The sequence below is a fragment of the Ixodes scapularis genome, unplaced genomic scaffold (assembly GCF_016920785.2).
Source record: "Ixodes scapularis isolate PalLabHiFi unplaced genomic scaffold, ASM1692078v2 PGA_scaffold13__105_contigs__length_92229423, whole genome shotgun sequence".
In the NCBI taxonomy this organism is placed as follows: domain Eukaryota; kingdom Metazoa; phylum Arthropoda; class Arachnida; order Ixodida; family Ixodidae; genus Ixodes; species Ixodes scapularis.
This window is the reverse complement of record NW_024609839.1, coordinates 68,477,239-68,496,889: the sequence shown is the minus strand read 5'-3', so window position 1 is coordinate 68,496,889 and position 19,651 is coordinate 68,477,239. Positions and strand designations below refer to the sequence as shown.

Genomic DNA, 19,651 nt, shown 5'->3' with positions numbered 1-19,651 from the left:
CCATATAATATACCCAAAAATGTTCAGTCCCACGTACACCGCACGGACGTGGGACCGACGATACCAACTTTCACGAGCAGCTTGATAGCCGAATGGTAGAACGTATTAAAACAGCTAATGTACGTGCTATTGACTACAAAAATATTATTTTTTTAAATAATCCGCGTTTCCTCGGCTTTACTGCAAAACCTCAGTTTTACCTTTTCTGTAGTTTGTTATACGTACTTCAGCGGTTTAATAAGTTATATCCGACCGTTATCAAGCTTCTCGTAAAAGTTGGGGCCAGCATTTCGACGTCGGTGCGCTGAACGTCAAACTGATGTTTTGGGGTGTTTCATATGGGACAAAAGGGTGTAAGACTTACGAGCGGACACCCCTCGCTTCGCTCGGGGAAGCTTTCATATAATTTCGGGCCCGAGCGTACAACATGCATCGTTGCCTCGTCGCCTGGCAAACAGCCAAATGTTTGCCAGGCGACCGACTTGGGTGCGGCTCTCCGCGTCCACCTCCCCAACGGCGCGTCCCACCTTCCGTTGCAGCGTTCGTGTTAGCAGACGACCTTCAAAAGTTGGCGTCTCCCGTCACCATGGTGATGCTTACCATAGCAGACGGACTTGTCGTACTGAAGGAGACGGCGGGATGGTGAGATCAGGTGCGCGCATGCTTGGGCTCGTTCGCCAAGCTTTTCAATGGGCGGAGCGCGAACAAAGAGAGTTCGAAATAAGGACTTAACGTATATAGGGTATTTTGTCCAGCGTCTAATATTTTGACGACCCTTACAGGTAAAGCAAGTTTTTAGTTCACAATTAAGATGCAGTTAGCGTCAGTTCGTGTTGTATGTGTCTCTTCATCGTCCGTGTTTTTTTTGTTGTTTTTTTTGCGCTTTTAGCCCAATCCAGTTTTAGTTCAGTTTCTTGCGCTGCAACATGGGGCTAAACTACCGATGTGCCGCGTATTCTACCCTACCAGATACAACCAGCGAATCATTCGTACAACGTTCACGAACTGCTTAAACACAGCTTAAGCGTGAAGAACGTAAAAAAAAATACATAGTAACTTCTTCCATTCAAATAATGACGTCATTTTCAACTAGCTCCGCAGCAGGAGGCAACAGCACTACTGTTGATGAAAGTCCTCCGACCATGTGCCCAATCGGCATAATTAGCAATTTTGTTTTGTTTTGTTATGGATACGCTACGCTTCTGGAGAGGTAACGCCGACGTGTCCGGGGTTTGTCGAGTCTCCCAAAACTTGTATGCACACTAAAAACCTCCCCGCCTACCACGTGTTTCTGTGTCGTTCGAGATCATTGAGGCCGGAACACCCTGACGCCACCTTTCGGGTAGCCACGGAACACATCCCATCTGCACATATCTTATGCATGCTTCTTCCACCACTTTTTCTTAATAACAGCGAGTATATTTGATGCCAGAAATACTGCAGAACCTCGAGTCTTGTTACACGCAGATCGTTGAGTGGTCCAGTCCTACTCGATGGATGGCGCCAGTGCGCCAGTCGTGTGTTCTTCCGTTGTGAGCAGTTTCAAGTGGTTGAGACTGTCCATCACACTCAAACGGAAATGTGTGAACCAGATTGCAACCGTACACAGATTATCCGGAGTATGCCGCAATCAGCAGACGTGTTCAACAGCCTCATTGTACGCCTGCAAAACACAGGTTGAGAACGAGTATGGGAGCTACGAAGCCTGCGACTTTGTGTACACGACCCACCTGAAAAATGCTATGCGTCGCTACCTGGGCCCAGACGCCCTACTGTACACCACCGACGGCGGCGGAGACGACTTCTTCAAGTGCGGCAAGAACGACGGCGCTTACAGCACCGTCGACTTCGGCGCCGGTACGTCGTACGAACAGATGCTTCCGGAGAATGTTACATGGGTTCCGAATAGTGTTGCCACTGACGGGAATTGAGTCTTTGCCTACACTGCACTCGTCAAACGCCTTAAAACGCGGAACGCCGGCGTTTGCATTCGAACGCGTTCGACGACTGCAGTGGAGACAAAGGCTGCTAGCTTTAAGTCTACCCTCTAATCGGTCCAATCAGAGCACGGTATCCTGACGTCCCCTTTCATCTCCTCCTCTCCCTCACTTTCTTGGCGCAAGGCATTATATATGAAAACTCTCCATGAACCTTTCTTGCTTGTGTTTGTCTAACCGCATGACGTCACGCTGTCATATGACGTCACAATGCGCTGTTACATCGAAGCATTATTGGACGCCACGGTGTCGCGTGACACCACAGCGTCACTTGATGCCGTGACGTTACGTGACGTCGACTGCCATACGACGCCACAATATCACGTGACGTCATGGTATCAGGTGACGTTGCGTGATGTCACGTTGTTACGTGACGTCGCAGTGTCAGGCGACCTGATGTCACAATTTGCCTGCTCCTTAAACACCTCATAAAATACAGTGACCCCTTCAAAGCCTTTGACAGAAGGTCAAAGCCAGGAGCTTTTCAAAAAGAGTTCTACTCACGCGCGGAGGGTCCTCACGCAGTGGCGAAAACTCGAACTACGGTTGCCTTCCAGAATTGCGATATCTTTCCCTCCTCTTGCGTCATCTGTCTATCTCACTTAAAAAGAGCGCTACGTCGCTACACTATAACGTCACTTCGTAGAACGCAGGCTCCTCTAAAAGAAGCGCTCGTCCCACTTGACTGGGAACAGATGAGTCGCCGAAGCTGGAGAGCTATAGCGATTCCGAAAGCAATGTTTGAGCTTTGGCCTCTGGGCGAAACCTCGAACTTTATGTGAAAACGTTTCATGGCCTAGACGAGAACAGGGCAGGTTCGATATTCCTTGCCTCCTGGATCTTAGTGTTTAGCATGTCTGTACGTCTTGGGCCTTATTGTTTTAGTGAATTGTTTTCGAACGTTCGGTACCGGTTCCCTGTGCCGTCTATACAGATCCCTGCTAATTGATTACGCTCAACTCATGGAAAAGTATATATATATGAAAATAATTTCCTAGTTTTGTTGCGGCAGTCACGCGTCCCCAGAATGTGACCGGAAGTAGCTTCCATTCTCGATGCGGGATCGCGTATGCTGCAATTGAAATGTGCGTAGTTTCGTGGATTTATTAGCCTGATAAATAAATTAAAAATATATATATATCTAAGCGGGCTAAGAGAAGCGAACTGCCACGCGATTCAAAGGCTTCGAGGCTTCGATGCATGTGATGTTTTAATCGTCAAGCCGTGACGCCAGAAACATAAATTAGCGTAAAACAAATGTGAGTTTGGTACGTAGTCAAGTACCATTCCTCAACAGTAGACTTAGTAGAGCCAGGTGAAAGACTTCCTTTTTTAACTAGCCAACACGTATGGAAAACCACCTTTCGCAAGAACAAAAAGGCGTCTTTAAGTTAATTCTGCCACTATGACCCATCATTTTCTTTCTAAAACCTGCACCACCCAGCAATCGACGCTTCAAAGAATGGCACTACTTGCAAGAAACGCTAAGCCCGCGCGCCTTCTATCCTTAAGGAGCGCAAGTTTGTCTGCTTGTTGCGCAGAAGTTGAGGTGACGTCAGAGAGCCAAGCTTTGATTGGCTCCCATTAAAAGGATAGTGAGTATACCCTGAGGCAGTTAGCATTGAGGTCTACTCGCGCTATCCACGTCCAATCGAGCCAATCAGAGCCCGGCGTTCTGACGTCACCGCAACCCGTACGCAAGAAGCAGACAAACTTGCGCTCCGTATAGTCACCGCAGAAACGCTGAGCGTGGCAAGTTCCGGGAAGCTTATTACTGCTCCGCAGCCAATCACATTGCGGCATCGGATGATTAGAACGCCGAAGCACCGATCACAAATCAAGAAGCATGTGATCATTATAGATGACACCCTGAGACTTTTTTAACTGTCAGCGACACAACTTTTTGATGTCGGCACTGCGCTTGCGCCGACGCTTCATCTCACTCGAATCTGGCTCCCTGCACGCGTGCAGTGCCCTCCACCTGTGCACAGCCTGTTCTTACAAATATCTGCTCGTGTTTACGCTGGTCCCTCCCGACGCAGGTGCGGACGTGGTGGCGTCCTTCGCCGCCCAGCGGCGTCACCAGGAGCGCGGTCCGCTGATGAACTCCGAGTTCTACCCCGGCTGGATCGACCACTGGGGCGAGAAGCACGCACACGTCAACGCTTCTAGCGTCGCTAAGACGCTCCGGCAGATGTTGAGCATGAACGCCTCCGTCAATATGTGAGCCCTTTTTTTAACTGCGATTGGCGGAATAGACCGCTTTTTAAAAGTCTACCGAGCAACACTGGCGGTCGCCATTTCTTGCGCAAGAAAGCGTGTGACTGGATCCAAGCGTCCGCCGAACGCTGACGACAACCACGTGTAATATACGTGTTTAGAGTGCCTGATGAAATTGTGGCGAACTTGGCTAATTGGCGAAGCGGCTGCTAGATGGCGCGCCCTCCTGAAAAAAGGTCTATTGGCGAGGTCTTCAAACGAATCTAGGGGTCTGTTTCGTGTTAGTGGTGACCTGACGTTCCATGACGCGTGAGGTCGTAAAAGATGCATCCACTAAATTTAACATAAAACGTTTTCTGCTAATTTTAGCGGAGAAAGTTTTCATGTTATCACGAGACACCATGACGTCACCTGAAACCCTGAAGTTACGTGACACCATCACGTGATGTCACGAATCGTTATATAGTGGCGTCACATGACGTCCTCCTGTCATTGCGTGATTGTATGCGTGCGTAGTAGGGTGTGCCGCGCCTCGGCTTTCGCTGCAGTCCATTTTCAGCACGTGGCGTGGAACCGGTCATTTTGTTAGGCTTTTCATACGATGGAGTTAAAGCCAACACACGTGACATGTGTTTTGCTACGTAGTTCAGCCGACTCGTTACAAGCCGCTGGTATTTGCGTACGCGTATTTAGTCGTAAATTTTTTCTTTCTAGCTGACGAAGGCTCATAAACGACAAATAGTTGGAAAAGAATAGGGAAGTACGAAAGTATCAGACTGGCGTTTAATGCGTTTCCTATGCGAATACTGCATTATATGCAGTGCCCAAACGAATAAACTGGGCTCTGCCGGTTAATTGTGTAAAACTTTACTAATCGTAATTAATTGTCTGAAAAAAAAAAGTTGATCATTTTGCATCATCTTTTGGGCAATGTTAAAATATTGTTTAAAAGGAAATCTAATAAATCGCCAGCAATATATATATATATATATATATATATATATATATATAAAAGTAGAAGCCACCGAGGGTCAAGCAAACTTTGAAGGTTTAATTCAACATGAATAAGTCATACATAAACCGCGACGTTTCGAAGGGGGACCCTTCTTCCTCAAGCGGGACTTTTCAAGTCCCGCTTGAAACCGCGACGCTTCGAAGGGTCCCCCTTCGAAACGTCGCGGTTTATGTATGGCTTATACATGTTGAATTAAACGTTCAAAGTTTGTTTGACCCTCTGTTGCTTCTACTTTTATAAAAATACGCCTACAGCCTACTTAGCCCCAAGATGTTATATATATATATATATATATATGAAAACGCTTGTCAATTGCATTTTGCTATCACTAAACGTTACACCACAATCGTATACCGCTAAGGCTTTATTTCAAAGTTCCGTCAAAGTAAAAAAAAAATCCCACACGAGCACATCGAATTTTTTAATGGGGCACTGATACATTATATAGTTTTTGTTTTGTTTTTTTGTGCAGATACATGTTCCATGGAGGAACCTCCTTCGGATGCAAATCTGGCGGTAAATACTCTCTCGTTGTATCTTCCATGCCGTGAATTGTAAGCCTAAGACACAAACACGTTTGTCACATCAAAAAGCGGAGTAGATATGAAAAAGGACCCAGAAGCCAAAGTTGTTGCTTCTAAAACACAACTTCTTTTTTTTAAGTGTTATAAAACATTTTTAGCATATAAAACAATCTGCGATTTCCGCCGTAAATCTAAATTGCTAAGCTTCTTCTTTTTTTCACTGTATCTATTTTTCAACACTAGCCAACATTATCAACGGGGTCTACGCTCCCAATCCGACCAGCTACGACTTCGACGCCCCCATGAACGAGGCCGGCGATCCCACAGAAAAATTCGAGGTTTTGCGCAACGTCATCTCTGAGGTAAGATTACACTAAGTTGGAACTTGTATTTCTTTCTACAGGACAGTGAATGAATACATGTATGATCCAAAAGCGCGTAAATGACGAAACACACAACATACCACTTCCAACAAACGCCTTCTTTGCGCTGACATTTTTGTCTACCGTATTTACTCCCGAAAAATTGACGCATTTCGGGGGGGGGGGGGGGGGGGGGGGGGGGTGAAGGGTCATTAGGAGGGTTAAAATTTTTCCATTTATACGTTTCGTGCTAATGTTATATTATATGCCAATATGACACGGCAAAGTACTGTGGCACGTCCCCCCTGATGGAGACGCATCCACGGCTGGTCGGGGTATGGTGGCTAGAGAGTAGTCGGGGGCGCGCTACAGCGACCGTGCTTTATAAATCGCGAACCTTTTTTGGGCGCTTTCGGCGTGCCTTTTGCCGAAGGAAAAGCGCCCTACGGAGCTCACTCAGCATGGAGAGCAACGCGACCGTTCTTAGGCCTAACCACTTTCACGATTTCACTGTCCGAAAGCAGACCACTGACGACGGCGTGTTTGTTGACATCAATGCATCAGATAAGCGAAGAATGTCCAGGGCCTGGCAATTCCTCGACCCAAGCTTCGTCTAGTGTGCGCGCCGCTCGGTTGCACGATTAATCATTTCCGCACTTTCGCCACTACGCACTTGTAGCCATTACGAGTGCGGCTTGTTCAATTCCCACCCCTGCCCGTTTCGATCTCAATGAGCATCGTACCGGCGTACGGTCACGGATCACTACTGCGTGGTGCACGTTAGACCCCAGGTTAGCGGTTGTACCGCACTGGCTAAATTGCTCATCTACACCTGGGACACCAGACGCCCATTGAGGCAGACTAACTTCTGGCTGTTTAAACATGCACACAACAATTTGCTTTGAGAGCGGCTTGGCTTGGCTTGGCTTAGCCTGACCGCTTGGCGCCAGAAAGAAATTGGCTTAGTGGCTAGCTAAATTGAACGCATGGAGACTTGGGGAGCCGAAAATTGAAAGCAGCGTTTATTGCGCTAGGAAAAAAAAGAAAAAATATTGGTACCCATTTGAGGGGGGGTGCGTTCATTATGCGAATGCGCTCAATATGCGAGTAAATACATACTGCAGGCTGCGGAACACCCCACGCAAGCGCCCTCAAGACTGGGTTTACTTTGTGTGTGTATTTTTGCCTCCACGCCAAACGTTGAAAAAATATTCCTGCACAACTTAGAAGCGCTCCTCACCCAGGTAACAGGTGCCGAGTCACTAGGATGCGGACGCACGCGCGGCGTCTAACATTCAGCAGAAGAGAGCTGCTGCGCATGTTCCGACCGCGTTCCACAGCTCAGTAAACAAAGATAGCGACCCACAGAAGACGATTGTTGGAATTGTAACTAAGCCCGTTTCTCTGCGCCAGGGGGCGCTGTAGCATCCACGAGACGATTAAGTGAATGGTGGCAGAAATCGAGAAAAAAACCAGGTATTTTCTTATTCACTGATGGCAAGGGGGTTTCATAGCCTCACTTTCTTTGCACTGCGGAGTGAATATAGATTTCACATTTAAATATTCTAAGCTTAAATGGTAAAACAAAATGGCTAGGTGGCGTAAGCTACCGCCCGATCTAAAGGGCTCAGCCGTATTCATCCATCCATCCATCCGACGCGGACACGAAAGAGGCGCCTTCGCTAGAGTTGCCTGAAACGTGTCTCCGATTGGTGCGTCTACTGTCTTTGAAAGAAGTGGACCCTCGATTTCCGCTCGATGACGTCATGTACAAGTGTGCCACGCTGCCGCCGGGCGCGATCCTGGCGGCGTCCCAGCAGCAACGGTGGATGTGACAGACACCTAATCTGCCTAGAGTCGCTCTGCAGTCCTCGGAAGCTTCATCAGACAGGCGTTGGCGAACACCGCGACGACAGCGACACTCGCGTTTGCTCGTGCTTCTTGCCGGAACCTCTTCGACCATCCGATAGCATAATGACTCCGGCTTTTCTGGCGTCCTTCCTTGCCACTTTAGGATAATTTTTGATGTGTGGGCGGAATAGGGTGCTATACACACCAGTCGGAGACGCCTTCCAGGCCACTTTAGTCCACCCAAACTACCTTTCTGCGGGGCTTAACAAAAACTGGCCGTGTTCCAACGTCTATTCGACCACACTCTAGGGTAAAGGTTCTGTACCTTGGCGTTCAAAAGCCTACCCGCGTCCAGCGTTGCTCTGTCTCGTCACGCGACGTGATCCGCCGGAGTAACTCGGATTTATTCGAGTAAGGTGTCGAACGCAGTCCATATGACGATACATCCTTTTTTTCTTTGTAGTTTCTTCCCGGACCTCCTCCCGGCCCGGTGCCGTCCCCTAAAGAAAAGATGGCGCTGGGACCGTTCACGATGAGGCGTGTAAGTGAAATGGCGCTGTGTGAATTCACCCAGGAGCGTAAAAAAGGGTAACTGACAGTCTAAGAAACGCGGGGCGTGGTTTAGTGTGTTCGGCTTTCTTTTATGCTTCTAGATTGGTATGGCGAGCGTCATTGCGCCCACCATAGGTTGGAGAAGTTGCGAATTGTACGTCTAAACCTGTTCGGAGAACATATGTGGCCTGAGTAATTTTGACAACACGTCGTAGACCAGTCATTTAAATAATAAAAGAAATAGGTAAAAGAGACGCCACAAAACCTATTCATCAAATTTCAAGCGTGCTTTCGTTCCTCTAGCTCCCTCATAACACTATAGTGATTAAACTCAAATCTACAAGAAAGGTCGCTGATGATTATTTTCTTGCGATTAACCCAGTGGCAACAGTATATGCACACCTTTGCAAGAAAAGCAGCGAGCGCTGGCGATAATCGCCGATTCTCATCACAAACCAGGTCTAGGTACTTTTTTTTAATAACGGTGCTTCTTTCGTAGATGATTTTTTTAATGTACCAGTTGCTGGCGTTATCAATGAGCGTCGATTGATCTATCGTGTTCACGCTATGCATGAGCTTTGACTACACTTTCTTGTTTCAGGTTTTGGGTTTGGAAGACATTATGGCGGCAGGATCCATCAAGACATCCAAGTTTCCTCTATCATTCGAACAAGTTGGTCACGTACGGGAACCAACTTAATATTCTTTACACTTAAAAAGAAAAACGAACCAAGAAAGCACAAACCACTCAAAGTTGAAAGTGAACGAACTTCATCTTGTGGCCAGCGTTCTAGACATTAATACAACTTCAACCAGCAATCATTCAAGCACGTTGGTGGGATTAGATCACGATACCTATTTGTGTGTTCGGCAATACTGCCCCTGTCAAAGCACAACCCCATTCTCCAATACTGTGTTCACAGTAACGTCATGATGACGTGTTTCGAATTTCGGGGGGATGTCACGTATGTCCGTCGCCAAATCTCTGCTTTTTTACGCTTCTTTCAGTTGTTAAAAGTACTAAAGAAATTGATCTTTCTTTTTTTTACCGCAAGGTACTTATTCCACACTCGAGGAGCTGCTGTTGCCCTGCGTTTGTTACGCTTCTTTCGCAGAAGCGGAAATTTATTCGTATTTTCAGTAATCTGTGCTCCATGAATTTCTAACAATTAACATTAAAAAAAACACTCAAGAGTTACTACAGTTTCCTCTTATGCATGGTTATGACAGTCAAAACAAACACAGCCTATTGGTATTGCAGGGTCACGGCTTGATGATCTACTACACCAAGATCTCTTTTCGGCCTCGTGACCCGGCGCTTCTGCGGATTCCCGGACTTCGAGACCGTGGCTACGTCTACGTCGAAAATGTGAGCTGACAAAGTATTATCCTGATCTTCGATACAACGATTTTTTTTTTTTTATACGGCACAGCTATATTTTAATTTTCCTTATCTGACGTTCATTTTACTGACAAGTTGGTCATGTCAAAACATGTTCCTCAACGCTAGGCCAGTGTCATGGGTTTCTACGTCTGGGAACAACGTATTCACAACTTGGAAGGAGCTGACGAAAGAGAGAAACGGAGAGCTACCGCCCATCCAAGTGGATAGATGGATGGCTGCAGCTGATTCCCTTGAATCGGGCGGCGACCTGCGCCATCTAGCCAGTGCATTTTTTTCTTACCATTTTTGAAGATCGTTGTGTATCTAGAGATTTATTTTTAAAAGCTACATACTATCCGTACGACGGAAGCACCTCTATGCAACCACGTGCCCACAGCTTCCACCCTACGGGTCGCCCGGAAGGGAAAAAAGATCATCCTTCTCCCGACCTGTGACACCAGTCAGATAACCTCTTCTTGGTTATCTCCAACCTCCAATTGTTTATTTGTGCCTCAGTATCCCTAAATCCCGGTGCATTTGTTAAATTAGTCGCCTCTTCAGCTTATACAGCAAGAACTGACGGCGAAAAAATGAAACAAAGAAAATGGTATTAAATGCACTGACTTAAAGTTGCCAATAACGCCATGTCTCGTAAAACACACGTTAAAAAATATTTATGAAGATCCCGATTTTTTTTTAGAGACTGGTTTTCGCATCACTTGCATATTTATTCATCAACAAACAGGCCCACAGCGCTTGTTGTGTGGCGTTATTCACGTGTTGGCTATTCATGGCCCATTTTTTTCAATTTCAAATATCTTCCGAACCTTACGCACACTCTGTGCAAACTACGCTTGGGGATTCTGTTTAGTTTCCTCCAGCAACGTAGCATCGACTAGCTCCCAACGCAATCTAGGAGATGGAAGCTTACAAATGCTACAAAATCACAAGTGTATCGGTGGCCGAGTGTGTTAGCGCACCGCTAGCACAGCACCTCGGTTCACGTAGTGCGAAACCTCGCGATGCAGAAACGAGGAATCGTCTGTTCAATTCCCACCCCCACCAGTTTTGATCTAAACGAGTGTCGTACCGGTGTTCATTACTACTGTGTAATGCACGTGAAATACTACAAGCTATAGATATCGCACAGCAGTGACTAAACCTCTTATATACAGCGTAAGTCAGTGTCGCCACATCTCAAATGCATACCAAGCTTATAAAAACAGTACAAAAAACTTTTTTTTTACACGCCATTAACGGGCGAGTTAGCGTGATCGGGTGTACGCACTATTTATTTTGTACGCGTAACTTTTTCGGTTGTAGCCTCATCGAACCATCGTTGTTTGGTTTCTTCAGGAGTACAGGGGTCTGCTATCCCGAATGGACAATGTGTACGATATTCTAGTTCCCATCAAGAAAGGTCAGACCCTGGCCATCGTGGTCGAGAATCAGGGACGGGTCGCAGATGCAAACGGGAACAACGACACGAAGGTGAGCATTGTGCACAACGGAAGAAACAAATATCGTGTATTTTGGTTTCCGATGTTAATCGGCTTCGGTAATGTTCCAAGGTAAACTTAGCACAGAAAATGCATGGCGAATTGCTAGGCAATGGTGTCGTATGCATGAAACGTTCCAGCCTAACAAACGTTTATGTCATCGCTGAACAGCAGGTCTAGTCTGTTTAGTCAGACGCCTAGGTTCACGGCACTCTTCATTAGAAAATTCAACTACGTGTACACTAGAAATGATAGACCTGCTGATCTTCCAAAACCTTCTAATCCACTCCTCCCCCACTTCGCCTCCTCGTTTACCCCTCCTCCTTACACCACCCCTGGTCACATGACCTTGTTAATGTTAACCAATCAGCGTTGAGCACCTATCTCCTCCTCCCCTACCCGTCAACCAATGTGCCAAGGCTCGCGGCCACACTTTAATCCAGGCCTCATTTTTGGCCTTCACAAAATGCCGAACAGATAGCCAAAGAACTGTTCCCGTTAAAATAAAAAAACAATCACAAGCAAGAAATTAAAAAAAAAAAATCTACCTCGGATAGTTCCTTTCTTATGACGCTCACTACGACCGAACAGTGACTGAAAGGAAAAATATTCTCTGACATTTCTAAACTGAAATACCAGCCCCTTCTCTTTTCAGTGAGTTTTCTTTTTTTTTTCTGATTGTAGTATTTTCGACTTAGATTTCATTTATACCGTTATTACATTTACGCGCACAATGGCGCACAAATCCTATTTAGCACATTGGGCGTTTTGACATAACTGTGTGATCATACCTTATTCAAAGCCTGTAGCTTCGTCAGCTCTACCCACTTCGTGTAACTATCATCCATCAATATTTTATTACTTTAGTCTTTGTTTTAATTACCATTTCTACTTACTTCATATTACCGTGCGCAGGGTCGAACAAATAACGTTCGCTTACGGAAAAAATTCGAGTTTATTCTTAGTCGAGACGTAAATTTATCATTTCGTTCTAGTTTCTTGTCCTCTAAAGTGCCTGTTCATTCTCATCCCGAATGCTCGATGCTCGAACCTTCTAGGCCAAATTTTCGCGACGCCGACGCACACTAGACAAGGAGCTGCGCCCGTACTTGTCGAGTCAGTCTCGCTCTCACTTCCTGTTACGCCGCGAAATCGCCGCCCGCTTTTCTGCTGTCTCGACACTCGCTCTTTATTTTGTTTGGCACAAGTTCGCCAATTAAACCTTTACTTTCAGTTCATATTTGTTAAGCTATTTTCCATCCGTGACAATATTTAGTTTTAGAAAAAAATACCTTATTTAGAAAACGAAAAGAAAGCAAGAAAAACGAGCTCACAAACCTAATTAATCGAGGGCGACAAAGAAGCAAAGAAGTAATATCACATGTTTACCTAGACCTTGAGACATCGTGCTAAAAGTTATGCTTGGGCTAGTTGGTAAATGAACCTCTTGATTTAAAAAAGCGCGACAAGACAAGGAAGAAGTAAAGGTGAGACGGACGACAGCGCTATCAACTGAAACTTTATTTCCACCGTTCCCAGTATACATATACAGGGTGTTTCACGAAAAGAGGGCAAATTCGGTATTGCGGAAACTACTGGTCGCAACGAAAAAAGGCTTTTTTCAGTTAAGTCCTGATCCAGGGGCCTCTTTAGTAAAATTATTAAAGTTGGGGTAATTAGATTTTTACTTAATTTTGCGTAATTAACTTTTTTTAATATTGCGTTTAAGGACATATGGTTTCAATTAGAACATTGCTCAGCATCATCAAAAAACACTAAATCAACAAACTCCAGAACGATAGAAGGCATATATACAGCATTTTAGGGCTTTCTTAAAAGCCACACAAATTCGACGGGTTTTTAAGTTTCGGTTTGCAATCGGAGCGCTTCTCGACCCCGACGGCACCGCGCCCCGGGGAGAAATAGTGCAACCAACATCTGCTGCGCTGTCCTCGCCGGTTACAGTATAATATAACAAAACAAGTCTCCGGTCATCTCAGAAGCCACGGGCTTGATTTTGGATGCACCACTGACCACCGAAAAAGCAAAATACTCAAAAGGAACAGTGACATACTAACTCGAGAGATAATAGAAGTTTACGAAATAAACGAACTAAAAGACAAACGTGTCAGCACAGCATCCATTGGTCTGCGCGATGAAGAAATTTGTTTGCTTACTGGTGCATGATAGGGCCCGAATATGACACAGCGCTCTATAATCCAACAAACTAATAAGATGCTGCGATTGGGTGTATTTTTGTGTCTTTCGCGCCCTGTTCATTTCGCGGTTGCCTATGTGTATATATACTGAGAGCGGTGGAAATAAACTTTCAGTTAAACAATTAGCGCTCTCGTCTATCTTTTCTTTCTCCTTGACTTGTCGCGCAGTTTTGATTTGCTTGGGACATCCTTAAATAATTCTTATATGTTTATAAAAGACGGTGATTTCCCTCTGGCAGCAAAACAACACAAACAATTATTTTCTTTCCTTTTCTTTTCTAGGGCATTATATCGAACGTAACATTGTCAGGAATGATTTTGACTCCGTGGGCGATGATGCCCATTCCGCTGGAGGAAATACCCGGCCTTCGAAACATCGACTCTAGCATCAACTTTCAGCTTGAGCATACGGAAGGCATAGGCGCCTACCCAAGCAGCACATTACGACCGGCTCAAGCTTGAGCCAGACTGGGTAGCCAGGGAAGTTTCAGTGGGCCTAGATTGTTTTGCACCATGGCGCTAGGCAGCCCCATCCTGGTATGCCAGTCTGGCGACCACCGGCAGTTGCCTGTGCAGCCATTGACTGACTCACCGCTGGAATTATGGCCTGGGCCAGGCGGGAAGCTCAGTGGTACCCCAAGCTTGGCTCTTTATTGTACATACAGCATGGGCCAGGTTAGTGGCCGGGTGGTCAGCCAAGCTTGGCTAGACAATAGAAATTCACCATGCAGTTAAACCAGTTTAACTGGTCATATTGACAACACACGTGGTAAATTAATAAAATTCAATTTATACCCACTAAAATACATACTGCAGGCTGCAAAAATAAACATAAAAGCATATGTACAATGCAAAAAAATTTGCATTATATTATTCATGTGTCCCAGGCGGTTGGCGAGATTCTCCAGATCTTCTGGAGTGTCGGGGTTCCGGTGGTGGCTAACATAGTGCCGCAAGGCATCTGAAAAAAGAATAAACATCACTAATTAGAATCATGGCAGATTTATTTGCACCCGTCTGTCTAAAACGGTTAATAACTAATGCCACTAACAAAAAAATATGCTCTATCATAAACAGTAGGAGAGGGAAATGGAAGCCTGTGCCAGTCGTACATGTGGTGCCAGTCACGCGACAATTAAGTAGGAACCGCATGTAAGAGATTTGACGAGCCACGAGACAAGCGACGACGATCCGCTTCACTGTCGTTCGGTCACTCGCGCGACGCGGCAAACCGCATGAAAGAGCGACGGGAGCAAGCGACCAAGGCGATGAGCGACGATTTCTAGAAATCCAAAAACCGAGCGATGCGACAAGCGACCGTGGGATATCTCCGCCGCTCGTCGCCGACTCGTCGCTCGCTTAATCGCTTAGATGCGGTTCAGTCTTTGCGTTGCATAGCGGACGACAGACTAGGAAGGCAGGAAGGGGCAACAACAGCAGGATCCTCTACCACAGTGGTTAACCACTGCGGTAGAGGATCTCTGAAGCTGAATGTATACACTGGCAGTTGTATTACTAGCATGGCTGTTCCAAATGGGGTTGCAAAAACGTTCGGATTCACTTGGCCCTGATTATGAAAATGAATACAAATGGTAGAGCCTGCTTACCTGGCTCGCTGGCGCCGAGACAGAGACAGCCAGTGCCCGCGCTGCAACGAGGACGGAGCGAATTCCGAACACGCCGTTGTGGGATGCAGCCATTTCGCCCGCGAGTGAGTGGAACTCAGGCAAAGTCAGGCGGAGGACGTCATCAGCCACATGAACCATCGGCAGAGGCAGCACTCAAGGCACCGGCGAACTATCTTATTCAAACACAGCAACTTGCAACCTCCCCAAGCAGAACAGCAGCGTGAACGAAGACCCAAGTTCGCGTTACTAACGCCAGATCCGGTTTTTTTTTTCTTTCTTTTTTTGGTTTTCAGAACTTCGCCGGCCGCCGTCTCAAAACTGGCGCTTCCAGCGGACGCGAGAGCCGCGCTGATTGGCCCGCGCGCTCCTTGTCCTTGCACGTGAGGAGCCCTTCTCTTTCCCGCGCTACGCGCGTGGAGACTGCATCGTCCCCGGTCCCGGGGCACTGGCACATTCCAGGCGCATGATTCATCTGGAGGGTGCGGGATCTTTCCCGCGCTTTTCCAGGCACCCCGCCTCGGGCACTTGCGCTTGAAGCGGCTTCTCCGTGCAAGCCAGGGTAGATAAAGGCCGCGGTAAAAAGCGGGAAAATGATAAAATTCGAGTGGGACCAATTTCGATAGTTTAATTTACAATTTCTCCGGTGCAATTCCACTACAACCAGTTCATTTCGGGTTTGGCCTGTTCATATCCAAACTGTTTTCAAAGAGTTTTTTTTTTCTTTTTCAATTGGGAAAGCGTGTTCTTTTTTATGTCTCATGGCACTCAAACGTCACTTTCTAGTTCGAGGGCTCTTGCCACAAAGCACCAAAAATATGTTAAGAGAACGCTCATACGAATTAAAAAAAAATGGAAAAAGTTAAACGAACTACAGAGTAACAGTGGCTTTCAGGTGGGCATTCTGTGTCCGATAAAATACGAGCTTGAGCCACGGAACGTTGCACAGTGACAGTTTCCTGACATTCCTTGGCTCACCCTATCTTTGAACTGGCAACATGCCCGAATATTGGCTGTTGCTTGTGTTGAGCGGACCAGGGAATTCCTGCGAACTACCATGGAACCCCAAAGCTTGGCAGAGGCATTGCTACCCTGGCCATCTCTGACCGAGGAAAATCAATAGACAGCCAGGGTACATCAAATACTGGCAGCGGCCTGTTTACACTGGCCATCAATGACCAAGGAAATTGATCGGTCAACCAGGGAAAGCGTTCCCTGGCATTTCCGTGGCTTTCTGGAGCAAGGAAAGACTATGAAACGCCAGGCTGGCATACAGACGTAAATTGCTGGGCAGTCGTGGCCTAGCTATCACAACTAAGTGCCAACCCTGGCCCCAGCTAAACCAAGCAAGTGTGCTACCTGGGTACTTCGTAGATTTTCCAGCACCCGAAGACGAAGTCCTGGACACATTTCTTCAAGTAGACGGATGGAAAAAAGTAAGCATTTTTTTAATGTGCTCGTTCTTTTTTTTTTTTTTTGTTGAATTTGAATTCGCTACTGATGTTGATTGTTTTCGCACATCCCCATACCATTTCTAGAGTTCCTGTATAGGCTCCCTATGGGAGCCAGAGTTGCGCGTTTACCCCCGGAGCGCCGGTTTTCCTGCACGGCAGGGCGAGTCTGGTCCTCACGTGACTGAATTCAGCGAATAGCGGCGCAGCGCGTTCGAGGCGCGCGGAGCGCTCAACCCCCCACCATCTTTCACAACGCTTAGAAGAAGAAGAAAGCGGCGGAACGTACGCCGGGGCGCGCGCGACATCGTCTTTTCTGCACGACACTTGATCCGGCTCCTCACGTAATCGGATCTCGGCGAATAGCGGCGCGGCGGCGCGTGGAAAACAGACCCGCAACTCTGGCTTCCGTGGGAAGCCTATACAGGAACTCTAACCATATCCACAACTCCCCTCAAGACAAAAAAGAAGTTTTGCGCAATGTTCGTACGCCGTGCGAGGCAGTTCTTACAAGACTTGGTTGTCGGAGGAAGGAGCAATGCTCTTGGAGTCTGAGACGGGTTCGTATTGATAAGGTAACCTATCTAATCTAAAATTCCCCTACACGCATATCGATTCTCTACATAAAAAAGGAAATTAGTAATGATCCGCGACATGCCGGACTTTTTTATACTACGGTTCTTGAAGGGAAAAAGAGTATAGTAGCTGCTTCTCCATAGTTTTATAACGCACCCCGGGCGTATATTGTACGGGAGCCTTACGTCAGCGTTCGGCAATAACTCAGCTCAACATATATATATATATATATATATATATATATATATATATATAAAGCGCTGCGTCATTGTTCGGCGATGACTCGGATCCAACCACACGCTTGCGTGCAGAACGAAAACGGCGACCACCGAACGTCGCCCGGTGGGATTTCGAAAATCGTCTGTTGGAAGATAGGTTAAGGCGGCCGACATGAACCATAACACGACAACATTCCTATCGCTGTAATGCCTGTCTAATGCCGCAAAACGATCGAAGCGACCTCACGACATGTGCGCCTATGGCAGAAGATTTCACATCTGTGTCTTCTGCTTGCAAACATGATCTCTATTTGGTATAGTCGGCTGCTCGCTGTTGAAAGTTTACTCGACTGTTGCTAGTTGAAAGATGTGGTTGTGTTGTTTCTGTTTGTTTTATTCTTTCTTCATCCATCACTTAAACCAACACGCTGTTCTCCCAAGCATGATCTCTATTCGATCATTCGCTGCTCTCATCCTAAGCCCGCTACAGCCACCGTGATATAAAATATTCTGGGCGTGGCCCCCAATACGCACGCGCTTCTGTCTTTGTGACTCGTCCTTCGGCGTTCTTATCGGCTGACGACGCAATCTTTTTCGCTGCGGAGCGATCATTTGAAGCTCGGCACTTGCTACACACCGAAGTTCCTGTGCCGTCACTAGGAAGTTTTAGGGAACAGTTCTTGGATTCAAAACGCGCACCAAAACGAGGTCCTCTTGGATTCAGTCCGATCGCCGACATGTGACTGTCGTCAACACTCTAGTGCTGTGTTGAGATCTTTCTCAAATAAATACTTTTTTCGGATAACGCTACACCGTCTGGTACGTATAATACATGGTTCGAATGTTAACACTCGCTCAATTTCATGTTCGAGTCCTCTGGCGTACGCCGGTAAACGTTATTTGTGCGCGCGAAATATGCACTTCTTTCGGCTATGTCCTGTAGTAAAATTATTTTCGATAGGTAAGCAATTTTTTGATTGACACGGCTGAGCGGACGGCGCCGTCAAAACTCATCGTAAAATAAAGCAAACATTCCAGCCGCATTTGTTCTGTCGCGCGCGTATCCAACAAAAATATATTGAGACGTTTTTGTTCTGTCTATTTGTTATCGTACCGTGCCTCCGGTTATTATGGAAGTTGGTACTCAGTGAGTGCGGCAATCTGGCGCTCGTTAATTTGAATCTTCCTTTCGTTTCAGGGCTTCGCCTTTTTGAACAATTTCAACTTGGGTCGCTACTGGCCGGTGATGGGGCCTCAGATGACCCTGTACGTACCCTCGGTTCTTTTTCGGGAGCACAACCGTCTCATCCTCCTGGAATTGGAACGCGCGCCCTGTAGCCTCTTCGAGGATTGCAGCGTCGAGTTTGTGAAGACACACGTGATCAATGGCACAGTGCCGATGAATGGTGGGAATGAATCGGTTAGGATGTGATCGAATATTTCAACAAAAAAATGTAGATATTACGCGCGAAAATCATTTCCGCAAAGAATTACAAGGTCGTGCAGCCTGTTTTGGCATGGCTGACAATTAGGAATCAATGGTTAATGATTAGTTACATACTCAGACATCAAGAAATTTTGAAAGGCCTCAGTATTAAGACCATCCAGGTCTCAACAATTTCTTCGTGAATCACTCGGTATCACATCGCTAGCAGTTGATCACTGGTTTGTGATTAATCTTAAATATATAGCTAAGGTTGTTTCTTTCTTCGAGCCACACTATCTTACACTTTTGAAACACGCTGATAGTTTGATTTAATATATGTTGAATTGAAAGAGAATTAAAAAAAAACTTTAAAAATATCGAGTTTGTCGTTCTTGTTCCCGAAAAAAATACTGTCTGTTATTTGATTATTTTTGAATGGATACAACTCTCTATTTCAGCAAACCGGCAACCATAAAAGAAAAAAAGTTAACTTCATAAGAACTGCCAACAAATGCAAACAAAAAACAAAAAAAACGCGGGTCGATTGGTATGGATTGAGTGTTTGACGACAACTTATATGAGGAAATTGCGACACTGTCCACGTGTCACGTTTTTTATAACTGTGCCGCACAATCGTACCTGAAACGCTCTTGTCACGAGATCAAAATTTCGGAATAAAATGACCGCGGTTTTCGGTTGCTCACATTTTACCGGTATCGATCCCACTGATCT

General features: G+C 46.2%; 1 protein-coding gene across 1 annotated transcript in view; it reads left to right on the top strand.

The window, feature by feature from the left end:
* The window catches only part of LOC8024244 (beta-galactosidase), a 33,314-nt gene extending 14,020 nt beyond the window's left edge, over nucleotides 1-19,294 (top strand). Inside the window, exons 6-16 of the mRNA XM_042289943.1 lie at nucleotides 1,677-1,857; nucleotides 4,040-4,220; nucleotides 5,705-5,748; nucleotides 6,000-6,118; nucleotides 8,433-8,510; nucleotides 9,123-9,203; nucleotides 9,783-9,890; nucleotides 11,262-11,396; nucleotides 13,906-14,049; nucleotides 16,613-16,684; nucleotides 18,692-19,294. Of these exons, the coding sequence (XP_042145877.1) occupies nucleotides 1,677-1,857; nucleotides 4,040-4,220; nucleotides 5,705-5,748; nucleotides 6,000-6,118; nucleotides 8,433-8,510; nucleotides 9,123-9,203; nucleotides 9,783-9,890; nucleotides 11,262-11,396; nucleotides 13,906-14,049; nucleotides 16,613-16,684; nucleotides 18,692-18,925 (1,377 nt within the window). The 3' untranslated portion in view covers nucleotides 18,926-19,294. The remainder of the gene's footprint in view (nucleotides 1-1,676; nucleotides 1,858-4,039; nucleotides 4,221-5,704; nucleotides 5,749-5,999; nucleotides 6,119-8,432; nucleotides 8,511-9,122; nucleotides 9,204-9,782; nucleotides 9,891-11,261; nucleotides 11,397-13,905; nucleotides 14,050-16,612; nucleotides 16,685-18,691) is intronic.
* The last annotated feature ends 357 nt before the right edge of the window (nucleotides 19,295-19,651 follow it).